The 19585-nt window shown below is 38.0% G+C and overlaps 1 protein-coding gene across 1 annotated transcript in view; it reads right to left on the bottom strand.

The window, feature by feature from the left end:
- Positions 1-19585, bottom strand: part of MCTP1 (multiple C2 and transmembrane domain containing 1) — a 211744-nt gene that overhangs the window by 147153 nt on the left and 45006 nt on the right. The window contains exons 2-3 of the mRNA XM_041489448.1: positions 3961-4075; positions 1045-1187 (exon numbers count right to left, since the gene is read on the bottom strand). Of these exons, the coding sequence (XP_041345382.1) occupies positions 1045-1187; positions 3961-4075 (258 nt within the window). The remainder of the gene's footprint in view (positions 1-1044; positions 1188-3960; positions 4076-19585) is intronic.

Below are 19585 nucleotides of genomic sequence, written 5' to 3'. Positions count from 1 at the left end.
GATTAATACTTAAAAGATGTTCAAGTGGCATTGCTCTACTAAAAAACCCCTACAATCTGACATTTCAGTTTAAAATTCTGTAATGAATTTTAGATTAAGAATTATACTGATCTAAAACATCATGTAATTTCAGATCATCTAAGAGGATTATATAGGTGAACCAAGTTTCCATACTTCCCAAAGTATTTTCAATGTATACATGTATTATTTTGAATCCTAGGACTACAGTTTTTCTAAATAATTTTTGGGAACATAATTTTATCTACTTTGTTTTACACAACTAAGAATCACTTTTGCTTATAGATCACCATAAACTACCAAGGTCAGAAAAGCACCTTTCTCTTCTGTGGGCACAAAACAATCATCACAGTTTTTCTGGTTTTCATTCCAATATCAACATCTAAGAAATACTAGTGGCACTGCTGCTTATTAGTCAGGACATTGCTGGCCACTTTTTGATCTCAACTCAAGCAATCTGTTATTTCAGAATAATGGGTGCCTCTAATATGACAAACTCATCCTCGCCTGTGATTTACTAGGGAGAGCTACCATGTAAAAATTGTAAGAGCAAAAAAATGGTATGAAATATAGAAGAAAATTCACTATGTTCCATACAAACAGAAAAATTAGAAAACTCTGGAGAATCAGGTATACATCTCAACAAATTCTCAAAAACTGACCTCAATGTTGAATTGTTTTTAATGGGACAGATTATGCTTCATATCATCATCATGCAGTGATATTTCCATAAATAAAATGGGTAATGAAATATAGTTTACTTTCTCTGCTCTTCTGCTAAAATCACACTAAAGAAATATAAAACAATTATGACCTGAAGTAAAAAAAAATGCCTGTATTTGCCACTTTTAAAAATGTTGACGTCATCATTCTACAGACAAAACTTCAATAATTTTCACTCTAAATAGTTTTTAGTCTTCACTATTGCACAGTACATTTTCCAGTATATAGAAAATCACAAAACCTGAATTCTTCCAATAATTCTTCTGTTCTAATTTATCAGACATACATAAGTTGGTGTCTTACCTTTATATACAATGGTTCTCTTAGGTTATCTATAAGAATGTAAGCTTTTTCTTCCCACACAGGATTGAGGTTTTTGTGTACTGTTTTACTTCTAAAGACTTCTTTTCCTCCAAGTTTGAACTTGACATATGGATCACTTGTTCCTGGTAAAGACACATATATATACTGTTAATTCTATCTTTGTAATACAGAAAGAAAATGGAAACTAAATTACTTCAAACAGAACTAAATGTAATTTCTATAGATAGTCAAATTCAAAACAGCATCTAAAGAAAAGAATACTTTGTTGTCACAATCTGTTACTTTCCAGAGTGTCAATACTCAAGTTAATTGACTCCATTAACATCAAATGTGTGCTTGCATCAATTTCTGTTGTTTGCAATCCATTCTCAAAATCATATATGAAATACTGGCAGTATTTGTTTTAGTTAACAGAATTATGTCCTTACTAGGGCTAGGATATTATCTTAATATAATTATGCTGTGCCTTTGAAAAGGCACATACTCTACCAACATCACCAGTGTAAGTCTTCATTGTGTCCAAGCTTTTCTTTTCGGTATAGACTCACTTTCTATAGCACTCACAATGAGAAAATTAAAGTCTGTCCACAAAGCCCTCAACACGCCTTCTGCAACAATCACCTACTCACCAGAGAGCCTCTTGAACAAAGCCTCTTGAAACAACCGATTAACAATTGTGATCAGAAAAACAATCCTGACAGGTATAAGTAAAATGTTATATATGCCATAAGAATGTCATATGATGGGATGTGTATGTGGAAGTATCACAAGGACTGAACCACCTGTGAGAGGAGGAGTCTCGGAGTGGGTGGGCGCAGAGACTTGCAGTCATCCAGGAGCGAGACTAACTCACCAAAGGCTATCTTAAAATAAACCGTAACTCCAGCTTCAGTAACAACTGCATCTTCATTAACAGCAGCAAAATTATAAAACAAGGCTTCTTTTTTCCTTTAACTTTTAGGGCTTTTCAAGAGACCAGAAGATTGTAGAACTCTTCATTTGTATCCACTAGAAAATACATGCAAAAGCTTGTGCATAGCTTTTCTTAAAAAACTGCAACATGCTCTTCTAAACATAAATTAGAAGGGTTATGAGCAGCATTCTTTGCATTATTTCATCCAGCCACAAGATGTCAGTACTCTTTACCTGAAGTTAATGTCTCCTTTAAAAAACTACAGCAGTGGAAAATGACGGTCTCTTGTGTTACATTCATTCACACCTGTAATTCCTGGGGCAGAGTTTCAGGGGCACAAAAATGTTTTGTCTAGCACAAGTAACTTGGTTATTCAAGCAGTGGTGATGATTTTGAAATCAAAGATCAGTTATTTAAATTAATTCTGGCAGATTTTAACTGGCTAGATGTCTGCTGGAAACTCAACACAGCAGAGAGGAGGCAGTCTAGGAGGTTCTTCGAGTGTGTGGAGTTTCCCATTCACAGCTGGCAAGGGAGCCTACCAGGGCTGAGATTCCACTAGACCTGCTCTTCGTAAATAGAGAAGGGATTGGTGAGAAATGTGGTGGTCAGAATGCCCACCTTGGACATAGTGATAGAGTTTTTAATTCTTGGTGAAGTAAGGAACAGTGAAGTAAGGAACAAAGCCTCTGCCTTGGACTTCTGGAGGGTGGACTTCAGCCTGTTCTGGAATTGGTTCAGAAAGTGTGCTGGGAAATAAAGAGGTCCAGGAAGGCTGGACGTAGTTTAAGAAGAAAAGCTTATAGATGCAGAAATGAAATGTCCCTATGTGCGGGGAGATGAGCTGTTAGGAAAGCCTCATCAACAGGAAACTTTTGCTGGAACTCAGGGGGAAAAAAAGGGGGTTTATGACCTTTGGAAGAAAGAGCAGGCAACTAAGGAAGTGTAAAAGATGTCATTAGGTCATGTAAAGAGAAAATTAGAAAGAAAAAAGCTACAACTCAATTTGTCCACTGCTGTGAAAAAAAAAATAAAAACTCTTTTTATAAATATATTGACAACAAAAGGAGGGCCAAGTAAAACCTCCATCCTTTTTTGAATGCAGGGGGAAACACTGTCATCAAGGAAGAGAAAAAGGCTGAGGTACTTAATGCCTTCTTTGTCTTAGACTGTAACAGTAATACCAGTAAGACCAGTTATTCTCAGGTAAACCAGCCCTTGAGCTGGTAGACAGGGGAGGGGAGCAGAATAAACATTCTGTAATGCAAGAAGAATTAGTGACTTGTGAAGCCATTTCGACAGTCATAAGTCTATGGGACCAGATGGGATTTACCCAGGAGTACCGAGGGATTTGGTGGAAGAGCTCACCAAGCTGCTGTCTGTCATTTATTTATCATCAGGTCCCAGATGACTGGGGATTAGCCAACATACTGCCCGTACATAAGGAGGGCTGGAAAGTGGATCCAGGGAGCTACAGGCCTGTCAGCCTGACCTTAGTACCTTGGCAGGTTATGGAGCAGATTCTCTTGAGTGTATCATACAGCACATACAGGACAATCAAGGGATCAGGCCCAGCCAACAGTGGTTTAAGAAAGGCAGGTTCTGTTCGACCAACCTGATTTCATTTCATGACCAAGTGACCTGCCTGGTGGGTGATGGAAACGCTATGAATGATAGAAAGGTTGTGTACCTGGTGGATGATGGAAAGGTTGAGTACCTGGACTTCAGCAAAGCCGTTGTTACTGTCTCCCACAACATTCTCCTGGAGAATCTGGCAGCCCATGGTTTAGGCAGGTGCCCTCCTTGGTGGGTTGAGAACTGTCTGGATGGCTGGGCCCAGAGCATGTGACTGCATGTTGTCACATCCTGCTGGTCACTAGCTATGTTCCCCAGGGCATTTTAATTCTAATATCCACATATAAATTTACCCAATGAACATGCAACTTCCCATTTATTAAGGCAGAGTTCACCAGCTCACTCACCTCCACGGTCCCGTGCAGCTAGATTCTGTCCTCTTCTTAGAGTAACATCCAACTGGTACATTCCAGGGTCCCCAGGGGGGAAATCTGCATTACTAGTTCCAAATGAATTTGTTCTCTGGGGAGGAAAAAAAAATGCAATAGCTAATGTTACTAAAAGTTTCACATAAGGTGTATGTATATAACCTTCTGAAGTACTGAACTAAGAACAGGCCACATCCCACTCCCCCACCTCAGAGCTACTACCCAACATCAAGGAATCTACCCCTTGATGTTGGCTAGTAGCTCAACACAACAGTTTCATCAGTATGACAATTACCAAGATTCCTTTAAAAACAAAACAAAACAAAACAAAACAAAACAAAACAAAACCCAAACCAAAACACACAAACGAACAAAAAAAAAAAAAAAACAAAAAAAAAAAAAAAAAAAAAAAAAAAAAAAAAAAAAACAAAAAAAAAACACAAAAAAAAACACAAACAAAAAATACCATAAATCCCCCAAAACAACAAAAAAATCAAACTGGTTGAAAAATAATTCTTTGATACAAAGGGGTTGGAAATTGATAGTCTTTAAGGTCCCTTCCAACCCAAATTATTCGATGATTTTATGAATTACAGTTGCAATTACATTAATATCTAGTCCTGGCCCACTAAAGCAAAATAAGTAAGAAAAACACAAAGCTAGACCTTATAACATTATTTGGACTAGTCATTACCAGTATCTTCAAATTCTGCAATGATTCAATAGCTATAATGTATGCATTGAATAAACATACATAAATTAAGATGTGGTGCGCTATTGTAGTACTTTGCAAGCTATGTGGGTTTTTTTCCACAGAGTTTTGGGAGAAGCTGTGGCAGAAAAATAATCATAAAGATATTAAATGCATCTGTAGTTCTGTATGCCAGGGCAAATATTCTTAGATTAGTTATATATATAAAACGTGTCCTAAGAAAATACAATAAAGGAAGTCAGAATGCAAGAAACTCTCCAGTCCTCTGGAGTGCATGAACAATAAACACATTTCTGTCCAAAAAACAAAGTACAGTAATTATATTTCTTAGTATACACAAGCTTTTGCAGAAAAGTTTTTAACACATCTCTCTAAGTAGGATCCAATTACAGCACACACTTGGAACACCACATTTAATTTTAAGGCTAGAAAAATTAAAACAATTATACATTCACAGTACTTCAAGAACTTCATCTGTTACACACTTTGTATTTACATATGCTCATGCTAGCAGCTAAATCTTTTAAGAGTAGTGCTATTAATATTTTATGATGTGATTATGGGTCCTCTGCAAGAAAAAAAAATTGTATGATGGAAATATCTCAGAACATGTAGCAATAATGTGCTATACCATTTCAACAAGAAACTAGTTTTATCTCTTTCTTCCTACTAAACCCTTTATTATTTTTTAAGTAATACTAAAGCTAAAGCATGAAGGAAGACACAAAATAAAGGTATTTCAATATCTGTTTTTTTCTAGTGATTTCAGAGTCATAACTTCAAGCCCTAGCATATCAACCTTTGCTATAAAGGTTATAAACACTTAAAATGCTGGCCAAAATGCACAGTGGCATGCGCACTGGTTCCACAGCTGTGAAAGAGGGACAAAGAATGTCTGGCAGCAAAAAAAAGCAAACAGAAGAGTTTCCATCAAGTTGCTCCTCTTTCCATCTGCCTCCATATCCTAATTTTGGAGCAAGTTTGCTGACATTTATTGATTTAAATCTAATATAAAATTTTACTTCTGCAACACCACTTGCAGAGCCTAGGACAGTACAGCAAATTACAGCAAAAAAGAAAATTAAACCAATTTCTTAATTTCTCCACTAAGATTATAAACTTATTTTTCAAGAAAGAAACCACAGCTTCCTTGCCAGTTCTGCTACACATTGCTCTCTCCACCTTCCCCCCATGACACTACCTCCCTTGTTTTATCACAAATTAAAAACTGTCTTATGTTCTCTTCTGTGAAAAGCAACTACTGCAATCATACCAGTTTATTAGTTGTTTCTTACAAACACAATGGGTCACCTACAAACAACAAATTGCCACCACAGGGATTCAGACTCTAAGTTTTTCAAGGACTGAAGGAAGTAATTTTCTTACTTTTTCCCTCCTTTTCATCCTTAGGAATATATTGCCTCAACCTGTTTCTATGGGTCTGTGTAACAGATTTTTTTAATGAAACCATGTAACCATTTAGAGCAATTTCAGTTCCAGAAGAAATTAATACTAGTTACTGGGTAAACACTTCCTTTTAGCAAGAAGCAGACAAACCAGTCAGTGTGCAAGTACCCACCAACATCTCTTATGACTGTTCGCACCTGTGAAGATGTAACCTCCCCAAAGGAAAAGGACACTAGATTATACTGATGAAATCAGAACTTCTGCTGGAAATCACACACAATGCACTCAAACACTTCATATGGGCCAATGTAAATCATCCTTGGCTGATACCAAATGGAGCAGGATGTTATTGGATATGTGGGAATAAAGACCATAAAGTGTTGCCCCTAGGCTGGAAAGGCATTCGTACTTTCGAAGCTTAGTCCTCAACATAACAATAATTGATAAAGAACAGGTGCCCTCAGGACTATGGATAAGGAGCTATTTGATGTGTACAAAATACACGTTAAATGCTGTAACTGAGCGACCAACTAAATTTTATAGCTTTGTATGGTGGTTTTTAGCCTGGCTAGGAGCAAGTGAATTAGAAAAGACAATAGTGGATTTTTTTCTGCTACCATAAAATATATAGAGAAAATCATACAATAGGTGTCATTGCAGAAAGAAGTTAAGAGTTTGTCCCATGTCAAAATGGCACTAAAACGAATGGCACTAGACCCTCTCTTGGCATCACAAGAAGTATGCACTGTCATTAACACCAGTTGCTCTGTATACATTGATCAAAATGGTAGAGTGTTTACAGATATCCAGGAAATCTGGAAACAAACACAAATTTGGCAATGCACAGCTTAAGATGACACCTCCTGGGGACCTGAAGAAATCTGGATCAAACTTATTCATGGCTACCCAGATGAACTTTAAAACATGTTTGTAATTGTCACCATAGTAATTGCTCTGTGTGTTTTAGTTTGCATTGTGATTCAGCTGTTGTAATGTCTTATACTATAAAATGAAATACAGATATTAATGGACCAGCTCCCTTAAGGAACTTAGTCTCAAGAGAAGGGGAGACTTGATAAAAACAGTGGAACAGAACAGCATATTACTCTCACAAGGACAGTCAAACAGAACAGCACAGCATTGGAGAAATAGATAAAGGATGTAACTTAGGCAAAGAGGAGCTGTGCAAAATGCAAGCAGGATGCCAGCTCAGCACTGCAAGGCTGGCAAAGCAGAAGTTATGCAAAACAACAATACTGTGTTAACTCAAAAACTGGGGTTGAGGAAAAGCCACCTAGAAAAGACACCTGACATTGAAGACCACCAAAGAAAACCATATCAGGACTTTGACAAGAGGTGTGGTATGTAAAATACAGTAATACATATACATTAGGTAATCAGGGATAGGTGACGAATATGTGATCATTGTTTATGATAAAAGCTGTGTTTACCTGACATTCAGGGCACTTGATTACAGGAAGGATCCTCTGAGTGACCAGCAAAATGCTAGTCACTGAGTGGATGAATGCCTGATTCCTAATACTCAAAACTGTGTTAGAAGAATATTTCTATCTGGCCAATTTTGGTACCAAGAATGAGCCACTTTACCCTGTCCAAACACTGGAATAGGTTGCCCAGGAGTGTCTCTGAAGACCCCTGAAAACTGCTCTGACTTTGTCCCTGCAAACCTCATCCATCCTGTGATTTTTTTATTATTGATTTGAAATGTCATAGTAAATAAAGTATATGCTGACCTTAGCTACCTTTCCTCAATGCACTGTTTTGCCTTCCACTTCTGGCTGCCCTCATATGTGAGTGCTGCAGTTGGCATTCAGAACTACAATCCCCTCCACCCCTTAAGAGAAGAGTACGTCCAAGATACCAAGATGCACATAAATACTGAATTTTTCAAAATAAGCTAATATATATGCTTTGCATTTATGCTGCAGTGCTTATAAAAGTTGTAGCCATTCCCTGGACATTTCAGTCTTTCTCTGTGAAGCAGCCCATTACTTTCAAAGGCACATCAAGCCATACTGTGTATGACTCGACAAACATGAAGCTGCTTTCTACATATACTTGTAGAAAGCAAGTTACCTGCACTCTGAAAAATCCCAAATATTATCTTTTTCAAAAATGAATAAAGCATAATAAATTCAAGTCATCATGAAACAAATTAGATGTGACTTTCAGAAGAATTATTGCAGAATTACTCTGTTTCCAATACAAGGAAAAAGACTGAGCTGTTCCGTGCCATTTTGGTTTTAAGAAGATTTTTGGAACTTCCATGGCTTGTCTGAGTACATTTTTGCAAGTACATATGTACTCACACTCACAGATACATGATGCATGCACAAAGTAAAAGGGGAAATAGAAGCAGGGTCTAAGGGGATGAAAATAACACTGAAAATACAAAAATTACATATTTCTTTCCCGCCAAAATCAGACGCTAAATTTCCAAAGTTATTGAATTGTTAAGCATCAAAATCATACCCACATTTTCTTTTTCCTATTTTTCCCAAAGACTAAGTCTCAGACAGATGCAGCACTATTCTAATTTCTGGCAGCTAGCATTACTGTCACCTCTAGAAAATCTTGCACTATCACATAAAAAAATTCTCTCACTTGCCTGAAGAGTGCAGAATTACACAGCAAGTGATGTCAAACAAGGCAGATGAAAGATAATTCAATTAGGAACCAGAGAGAGGTGTCACATCCAAATCAAAGATGATCTGTGAACAATTAGGCGCCTCCATTTCAAAAAAAGATAAATACCTGAAGTCAACATAAATGCCACATACATTGTTCGCTTGAAAAAAATAATCTCCAATCGTTGTATCTAAACTTAAATCATTAATGTTTTCACTACAGAAAACAATACTAATATATTCCTACCTCAATTTTCCATATTATTAATCCCAGTTATTTATATAAATACATATAAACACATTTTCCATAACTTGGGTTATCCAGAATTAGGTTTTTTTATTTAAATTATATGACAAAGTTATCTTTTACATTTTAGGAAGTATATCAGAATGTGGCATTTTAATTATTTTGATTTAATTTTAAAGTAAATACAGCAATAGTATCACTATCAGTAAAACAACACTAAACTGCTTCTAAGATGAACTTCCCCAGTGTTTTGTGTCTCACAAAGATATCTGCAAATCTGAGTTAGCCCTCTGAGCTGGCAACTACTCAGCAATACTGCTCACCTCCAGCTGGTAGCAACAGCTCTGCACAAATATCATTTGACTGCTGCTGGAAACTGCCGCTACACGGAATGAAAGTAACATAAATCTTGCTTCAATTTAGCTTGAAATTTGAAAATGGAAAGTGAAATGTGTTTCCTTAAAATCTCTATGTATGTTTTACATTTTGCAGTCATTTCAGCTTTACGAATTCAGAAAACATATAGCAGACTACAGCAAAATGGGTAACATTTCTTTCAGTAGTTCAGTAGTTTTAAACGTTTAAATAACTGATTTAATAAGCATCACTAATGACTGCAATGAAACACCAAGACTTCCCTCAACAGCCTCTTGCTGGGAAAAAGAAGGATTTGGTAGAACTCTAGCCTTGGTCAGTCTTACACCTTTTTTGTAATTTTATCTGTGTTTATAATTTCAAAATTGTGGAGTTAAATATCCTTCTGGCATTCACTTCAAAGCTAAAAAAATATATTTTTTTTTTAATCACTCCTAAGGAAAAAAAGAACATATATCAAAGTCGTTATTCTCAGGAAGAAATAATGGTTTTGGATCTGTGTAGCTTTTGTGGCTTCACATACCAGATACCGCCCACACCCATCTCATTTAATCCCTCTAGGCCTCATTTTTGACCACTGGAAGCAGCATAATAATTCTCCCTTAGTTTGCAGATGAAAGGCAGAGCACTCAAATGATTGCTGTGAGAGGGTTCACAAAAGGACTAGCACATTTGCTATCTCCCTGACTGCAGCTCTGGAAAACAATTAACACATTTTTAAGTATCACATACATTGCTTTTCTCCTTTAAAGGTATTTTCAAAGAGCCTCACCATTTTCCACAGAGAAAAAGCAAAGGTGTTTGGAGAACAAAGATATCCCCCTTTTGACTGATGCCTCCTTAACTCCCCATCATCCAGTCAGCTCCAGCCATAATTCTCCTGGGCCCTCGTGCTGAGAACTTCTCCCAAAGCCACTCATTACTTCTCTTCCATGACAGCAAAGGGGCAAAGCAAATGAGTATGTACTGAGAAACACCATCCAGAGTGATGCTGATGGATAAAGATGTATTATACCAAGAACTCCACACTGCACATACACACAATGGTGACACTGTCCACAACAGTGAGTCTTTTGATTTCCTTTTCTTTAATTTTCATAATGTGCCTCTCTCCTTAGTTTCTAAAGACAAATGATGATGCACTGTTATACTACAAAAAGTTTTGTAAATTTGGTTATTTTGAAACCCTCCACCTATGGATAAGGGATCAGTTATTTGGAAGGTAAACCACATCTCACAGCACTTTGCTATGATAAATTAAACAGCACATAATGAAAGTGTGACACTGAGAAAGTATGCTTAAAATGTGCATTTTCTGCTAAAGTTCACAAAATAAAAACCCTTTCTGCAGAATTCATGTTATGAATAAAAAGTTATCTATTTTTGTTTAAGGTTGCAGAGTTAAAACCGGTTAAACAGTTGCTGTTAAGTTAGCTTCATTGTTAAGAGTTCTTCTTCAATTGCCCGTTAATGGTTGGTGATTTAGCCATTGTCCTCCTGATGCTTGCCCGGGAGCGACACCTGGACACGGCAGCCCAGGAGAATGGGAGTGGCCTCAGACCTTGTATGCAGATGAGAAATGCATTGCTCCAAATCTTTCAGTTTTCCAGGAGAACCCCTAAAAACAACGAGCCAACATAGAATTAAGGGATCTAGGTGATGTCTAAGGATGGGTGCGTAGTCCAGTGTCTGCTTGGATCCTTTTTGCTTCTCACCCTGACCTAAAGGATGTTCACTAGGGAGAGGACCCGAAGTGTTGGACCGAAAAGCAGGAATCTGCTAATGTCTCGTGAGGACGCAGTGCCCAGCTCTGCCTGCAGACTGGCAGACAAAACTGCATCATCATCCTCCTCTTCGTGCTACTCCTGGGAGCAGCGGCGGCATGGGCCGGACCCGTCGGTTTCTCCCCAACTGAGCTGAATCTCTTTAATAAAGGTATTAAAAAGGAGAAAGATCTCCTGCCCATTTATTTCAATTCATGTGCACATTTCAGGTAGATAACTTTTGAAACAATCACCTGAAAAAGTTCATTACTTATGTTATAAATGAATACTCCAATTTAATAATTAAAGAAATTTATTAAATTATCAAAGTATAAATTTGGAATAAGCCACAAGCAAGTCGACTCTGAGCCAGGCAGTCAGGGCTGGGGAGACTCAGGATTTGGCCTCTATTGCACCAAAGTCCCTGTGGGTCTCCAAAGATGATTTCTAAGGGGTCCATTTCATACAGTTTTGCAGGCTCTGGAAGGGGCTCTTCGTTAGCATATCATCGCGTTTTCCAGAACCGGTGGACAATTGCTGGAATCCTGTCAGGTGAAAACTTTCCAGGATAAACTGATGATGCCTATCTATATGCCTCCTGCTGGAGTCTTGTCAGATGAAAAATTTTTTGGAATATATATCTCTGGAGACAGTGTCTTCCTGGTGTTTGAATTTTTATCACTTAGTCTGTTGTTGCTGATGACGCCTATCAAAATGCTTCCTGCTGGAGTCTTGTCAGCTGAGAGAACTCCCTTGGAATATACATTCCTGGAGACAGTCGCCTTCCTGGGGTTTGAATCTTTACTACTTAGTTGATTACTGCTTGTTGCTGCCACTGGTTTTAGAACACAAAATGCAGTGGGTTTTTAAAATTTCATTTAGCACAAATTATTTTATAACATATATTACAAACCTCCCCCTTTATTATTAATTTATTAATTTGTGCTTGTTGTGAAAAGTTTCACCTAGTTCGTTCATTACACATTTTCAAATTCATTTTTAACACTTATACCAAGAAATAACAAACTGTGGTTAAATACACCTCAATCTGTTCATTTGAGTAAAGCATTGCAAGTTCACCTAAAAGATTGGAACAATTTATTTCACTTGTTCCACTTACACACCTGTGGTATTATTTTTCTTCAGAAAACTATCCTCATGAGTAGCATACGGTTTCCCAGAGTTTGCTGCACCATTCAAATGAAAAATACCAGCTAGAGTTTTGTAATGCCACCAGACCAGTCCTCCTTCCTTCCTTCATTTCATTGCCAAGAGACAGATTGGCAAGAAAAACCATTAGTGACAACTGTTAACTAGAAATAATGGCACCAAAACTATGACACATCTTTGAAATAATTGAGATTAATTAACTTACTAAAGCAAATTTCCCTATGCCTTGATCAATGACTCTGGTTCTTCTCTGCCTAATAACAGCATACAAAATTCTCTTATAAATAGTTTTAATGTAAAACCTGACCTTGGTTGTTCAATAAATGGCTGGTTTTGATACTGGCTTGTTTACTATGTGGTTTAGACTGTATTGTGTTTAAGACTCCACCATTAATTTTAAGACAGTGTTTTAAACTTTTGAGGAGAACTGGTACGTAGTATTTAATAAATTAGTACATTTTGTCAACTTGAAATGTCAACTTAAGTGTAATTTTTTTGTTTGTTTTTTAATCTAGCAAAAATAGCCTTTATGGCAACTCAGTACTGGAGGAACAATTTCAAAACTTAATAAATTGAAATCACCCTGAAATAAATGGGCAGGAGATCTTTCTCCTTTTTAATGCCTTTATTAAAGAGATTCAGCTCAGGTGGGGAGAAATCGACGGGTCGCGCCCACGCCGCCGCTGTCCCCAAGAGTGGCACGGAGGAGGAGGGTGATGCAGCTCTGTCCGCTGGTCTGCAGGCAGAGCTGGGGACTGCGTCCTCACGGGAGATTGGCAGATTCCTACTTTTCGGTCCAACACTTCGGGTCCCCTCCTTAGTGAACATCTTTTCAGGTTAGGGTGAGAAGCAAAAAGGATCCGAGCAGGTACTGGACTGCGCGCCCGTCCTTAGACATCACCTAGGGTCCCCTAATTCTATATTGGCTCGTTGTTTTTTGGGGTTTTCCTGGGAAAATTTCGGAGCGGTGCATTTCTCATCTGCATACGTGGTCTCAGGCCACTCCCATTCTCCTGGGCTGCCTGTCCAGGTGTAGCTCCAGGGCAAGCCCTGGGAGGACAATGGCTAAATCACCAACCATTGATGGGCAATTAGATAAGAACTCTTTAACAATGGAGCTAATTTGACAGCAATTGGTCCAACTGGTTTTAGCTCTGTAATCTTAAACAAAAAATAGGTAATTTTTTTATTCATAACAACCCTGTCCTATTTTTAATACTATACATTTTTTCCTGTGACCAGTATAGATGCACTAAATTCTGAAGAGTCATCCTGGAATCACTTCTGACATTTGCTACACTATGAGAAAGTGAAGCTAGCAGCAATTGTATGCCTCCATTGCTTGCAGAAAGGGAGCAGATAAATAGAACCTATAGAAAGAGCTATCTCCACAGCAAATTTGTGTTTTCATTCAGATGGAAATGTAGTTCCTGTCGTTTCCACCAGAAACTTTTTACAGCTTCATGTAACTTAATGTGTAAACATTTTACAAAGGAGACAAGGGGGTAACATAACAGCACATTCCTCCTGAAGACAAAATTCATTTTTGCTCAAACTCAAAAATATGTATCTTACACCAAAATTTACATTGTAAGTAGATGAACTCTAAAAAGAGTCACCACGTCCCAGGCTATCAAAATGAAACCATCTTTTTCATCATGAAAAAAACAGCATGAAAAGAGCACCTGTTCCTTTAAAGCACTGCTGAATTATGCAAATACAAAATGCATTTTGATACATAAAGTTTAGTCTAAACAGGGCAGTGATAAAAGTTAATGGAGTGCTACTTATTTATTATCTTTTTAAGATTACATTTACTTACTCTCAATTAGGAATTTAGTTTCATTGCTGATGCATAGTGGAAGATGACACAGTATTTATTCCCAACTTCTGGAATTATTCCTCCAGCCCCTCCTGGATTACATACATTTAAACCCATTCTAGAGCTTCATTACAAAATCAGTTCCATTCATACCTGTGCGACAACCAAATAGATTTTTCAGTGATTTTGGATGCATTGCTACCTTGCTGTATAAACCAGGCAATGTGCTCAGTATGCCTACAGCCAATGCAATACCATGCAAAAACCCATAGCTAGCCATGAACACCCTGGTTCCATAATCAGGAGCTCAGAACTCGGCACAGATTAACAATTCATGCTAACACACATAGAAAAGCCCCTCAGGCCTAAAAATGTAATTTTTTTACATTGCCCTTTGATGATCTCTAGAACTCTAAAGTGACATGTAAATAGGATGAGCCAATTCAGGACAATACTTGCATTTTTTTACATTCCCCATGAAGACATTCTTGGGACTCTCAGTCATCATGCAAACTTGGTTAATAGCTCTTTTCACATCTTTACATAAATGGGATAAGGAAACCTCATTATGTGAAAGATCTGGCAACATTTCTGGCAAAATTCACATGCCATTTCCTTGGGGATTTTTGTTCCTACCCTTTGGCTTGGAATACTTACAACACACTTACAGTTTTTCTTGTAATTTCCTTTGGGCAGATCTCTTCTGTGTATTTTTTCTCCCTACTCTAATGTGTCTCATGTCATAAAAATTCTTGGCAGAAGAAGTCTATTTTGATAGTAGCATAACATGCTACTGCAGCTCTCTAGATTTACTTCAGCCATTGTACGGAAATTACAGCTTTCTTCCTGTAATTGAAGAGTTAACGTTTTGCAAATGGATTTGACAGTCAGACCCCTAGCTTTTTTCTCTGGCAGCACAAGTCACAGGATTTTGCCCTGAAGACCTGAAAAAGTCAGTCTGCCCTTTAGTAGCACAAGGGGAAACCACAGCTAACATGCAACAACACAAACTCAGATGAAGTACTTACTCTTTCCACAATAAGAAGCACATATTTTATTTGAAATCTCTGTTTCTATCACCTACAACATATATCTCTTAACTCAGCTGAGTAAAATACCTAGAGATAACACAGTAAAGAGCTGTTGAAATGTTTATGGAAATCATACTCCTAGTAAAGAATACACCCTAATACAAACAGTATATAGAACTTATTGATTTTATTATATGGCCCAAATGAGATTTTATCTTACAAGAAATTCTAGTTCTGTAAACACAGTCTTGAACACCACTGATTCTCACTCCTAAAACTCACAATTTTGAAATGTATCAATAAATACTTTTAACCCTGCTGTAACTCCCAGCACCTGATGCATGAAGATGGGGTTCAAGTCAGTGCAGAAAATCAGAGGATGAAAACCTGTGTAAAACATATGTACATTTCTACGATTTCTTCCTAACTGTCAAAGTGAACTAAGGACCCATTAAAGATATCACAGAAGAGAATTTTGTACAAGGCCTTACATTTTACCTGATTTGAAAAACAATCAAGGATTTTGAAATAAGTATGTATGTGAGAGACTATCCACTCACAGTTACATACTTAGGTACTAAGGGAGCTACTGTTAAGGAACACATCTGGTGTAGGTAGCTCAGTTTGTAAGCTTCAGACAGATATGCAGGTTAAGCTCCGAATGGGAGTCCAGAGAGACAAGAAGCCATGAACTGTCAACCTCCTGCATAACAAAGGGCACAAACACTGGTGGTCAGGTGAATGGACACAGAGACACAGCAGGAGCTGAAAACTCACAGGCACCTGGACTGTGAATGAGAAAAAGCCCAGAGATTCCTTTGATCACACTCCTGCTAGAAGAGACAACTCAAGCCGGTTCTGTGTTACTGTCAATAAATGGCTTTACAGAACTAGAGATAGGAACATCTCCTATGGGAAATGTGGGGTCAAACCAACATGGAAACCTGCTGTGACTGCATGTGAGTGGAGTGTATGGGGGGCACCAAGCTCCAGTTGACTCGCTGAGCAGCCTGTTGTGAAGGGGCCTCAGCCCCAGCAGCTGAAACCTCCAGCACTGTGACTGCTGGAGAGTCTTGTGAATGGCCAGAGTGGCTGTCATCTTTCTAAGTGCAAGTGGACTTTAACAAAAAGCTTTGTGAAGAACAGAACTATCTTGGTTTACATTTGCATTGCTGATGCAAGGTACTCGCTGAAGACATGAATTTGGTGTAAGCAGATTCCTGAGAACTGAGTTCACAACTCTTATTTTAACCAAAAATGCATCTTTTACTACCTTCACAGGAACAACATGCAGTTTCTGTGTTTGTGCAGGTCTCTTATCCACTATTTAAGAATATTATTAACAAATATTATGGCTGAGGGTACATTTCAGATGCCAGCTAAAAGTGCTATGGCAGATATTTGCCTATAACAGAATTCTAAATTAAGACAGAAGTAAGAAGGCCCAGAGAGTGACAAAACAGGCAACACTTCTACAAAAAATGCCACACTGAAAAAAAGAGAAGTCTATGCTTAACTAAAATAGCAGAATACTAAAGCAACTAAAAGTAGAGGAGTTTTAGTAGGTTTATGGAATTGTGTACATCCTCTTGTAGAACACATCACGTTCACCACAGACACCGTTTATAAACTTTAATCAGTTCTGGAAACACACTTGTTTCAGCAAACACCTCAGACAGCAGAAATATCTCATTCACCTAAGGTGCACCTTCATGTCCCTTGACTTTATAAAGAGGGTTAAACTTTGACCCTTATTCTAAAGCTGTCTTCTTCAATACATTAAGGACATGACCACCATGAAAACATTTCAGTTAACCTTCATGACTCACCTTTCATACCCACAATAAAGAGGATGAAAACAGGGACACAGCCACTAAACAAAAAGGGACAAAAAATTGTTAGAAGTAATGCAAAATTCATAAAGATAGTTCCTCTAAATCAATCTGATACCAGATCTTCATCTTTGTATTAAAGTGCAACATTCCATGTAATTTTGAGTGCAATTTTGACCACTATCATAGATAGGCCATTATAGATAGCACTGCATTGCACAGAGGTTAGGAAGGAGACAGGTGAGGCTATTCCTTTGGATGTGGTAATTTGTCTCTTTGGAAGGAAGTACAAGAGGTGCCCACTTCAGACACAGCGTGGGTTTGTAAATTCTAAGGATACCTGTCTGACATTCAGCTCTTCTGCCTGCAGAGCTGCAGGATGCTAAGTTTCTTATGAGGAAGATATTAACAATGACATGCTAATAATAACAAACAGGTTAATACTAATTATTAAATGTCTTGTTACAGTCACCTGTGTTATACAGAGTGCAAAATCTGCCACACCAGGACTGGTTTTTATGGAATCAGGCAGGTACTTCTTGAATTTGATGTAAACATTCTCAGGAGTCCTTAAGTGTTAAAGAGATTTTTGAAATCTATATGTTGTTTAACTGTTTTAAAAACTATTTTAATTGTTTTTAAAAGCACTAGAATCAGAACTGTTAATCTTTCATCTATGAAATTTCAAGTTTTAGGGACAATGTTATGTGCAAAAACATAAAACTAATCCATCATTAAAATCTATTTTGTATACAAAGTCTTACTCCTGAAGAAGGGAATTGGTATTTTCTCATTTTAGTAGCTTGCATACTATTTATTTTTAAAGAATTTCTCTATGATTGTCTGTGGTTTTTGTTTGTTTGTTTGTTTTTCATTTGGGTGTAGGGGGCTTTGTGTGTTTGGAGGGGTTTTTGTTGTGGTTATTTTGGTGTGGGGGGTTGTGGGGGGAGGAAGGTGGCAGGGTATTAATTTCCATAATGATTTCTTTAGTCAGACTGCAAAATTTATTCTGAGCTCTGGAGAAAGACTGGACCCAAGAGGTTTCAATAACTGAACAGACTAAGGAAAGCTTTGATTTGCTACTATAGCCATTTCCCAGTCTGAAAACCTGAAGAGGAGCTCCTTTTTCCATTAATGAAAAATACATGTATGAAGAAGCTTTTCCCCAGGCTTCTTCACAAATCTGGTCTGGATTTAGGACATCTTTATAAATACAAATATTGATGGCAGACTTCAGCAAATATCAACTCTATCAAATAGTTGCTTCCATGTTTTTCAAAGCACAGTAATTGCAAAGCACAGCATGCTTTCATTCACTGGAATGTCACAGACTTGCCAGGAATAGAAGAGAGATTGCAAATCCTCTTCATCTCCTCTGGTGATAAAAGCACCTTCGAAAAGGGTAATTTTAACGTGCTGCATTTCAGGAGCACATTTTCACTTTTTCTTTTAGGTATGAAGGCATACAATTTATACAAACAAAGAAAGAAGACAAAACTCAGAAAGAAGACAGCTTTTTGCTTAAATGGGTCCAAAGCTTATCGCACTATTAATAATTTTAAAGAAGTCTTTTAAACATGTAACTGCAAGTATTTGCATTTTTCTTGACAAGATTTTAGGTTTTATTTAGAAAGAAAACTTTCCTCCCTAGTCTTCATCTCTCTTCACGCTCTAATTAGTCAACTAATTTTGCAAAAAAGAATATATCAAAGGGCCAGCACAGGTAGTTTGTTTTGTGGTCACCGCAAGCTTAAATTTGCACTTGCAAACAGAAGATATTGCTAAAAAAATAGACAAAACACAGAAACAAGTAGAATTCTTGCTACAATTAGCAGTTATTACTAGACAAAATAAGACTTAAGTTACTTACAACACTTAGGAATTTCCATTGTCACGAAGCCTGAATTTAGACCCTGCACACTAAAGTGCATGGCAGCCTGATGAGGGGACCTCCAAATCCTCCAGATCTGCCATCTACCCTGGAGGGTACCTCCTCTCAGTTCCTATCATTGCTGTTCTTCTGAAATAAAGATAAAAACACAGACCTTCTCACTTACTATGAAGACCATGTCCTGCCTCTGCCACCCAAACTCAGCTACATCCCTACCCAACACACCTGACAATGTCAGAACTCACTGAGCCTTTGGCTTTCACAGAATCATTTGAAAAGTGCAGCATATGGCTGGGATGACAGGAACTGCCTTTCATGACACCATCACCAACAGAGACAGACACCTTGGCTCATCCACAGGGTCTGCACAAGGGACTCCAGTCCCACAGGGACTCCAGTCCCACGGCTCTACCCCACAGATCCTGCCCCGCGGACCACCAGTGCCAGCTCCTTCTGCAGCAGCTGTGCAGGGGAGGGAAAGCAGCTGCCCATGGCCTTGCCCCTTCTCTCTGTTTTTAGCTGTCTTCTCCAGCCTACTTTAAATTTCTGTTCTGGGAGAGGAGATTGGAAGTCAGGGCTACCTTCTGAAAGGCATACCACACTGTCATTGAGTAACAGCGTCATGCCTTCTCGCTTGCACTATTTCCCCCCCCCCCCCCCCCCCCCCCCCCCCCCCCCCCCCCCTAACCCCTTTTTTTTTAAATAA

The sequence above is a fragment of the Pyrgilauda ruficollis genome, unplaced genomic scaffold (genome assembly GCF_017590135.1).
Source record: "Pyrgilauda ruficollis isolate IOZ18807 unplaced genomic scaffold, ASM1759013v1 scaffold94, whole genome shotgun sequence".
NCBI classification, from domain to species: domain Eukaryota; kingdom Metazoa; phylum Chordata; class Aves; order Passeriformes; family Passeridae; genus Pyrgilauda; species Pyrgilauda ruficollis.
Note: the sequence above shows the minus strand (reverse complement) of the source record. Positions and strands in the feature narration are given on the sequence as shown.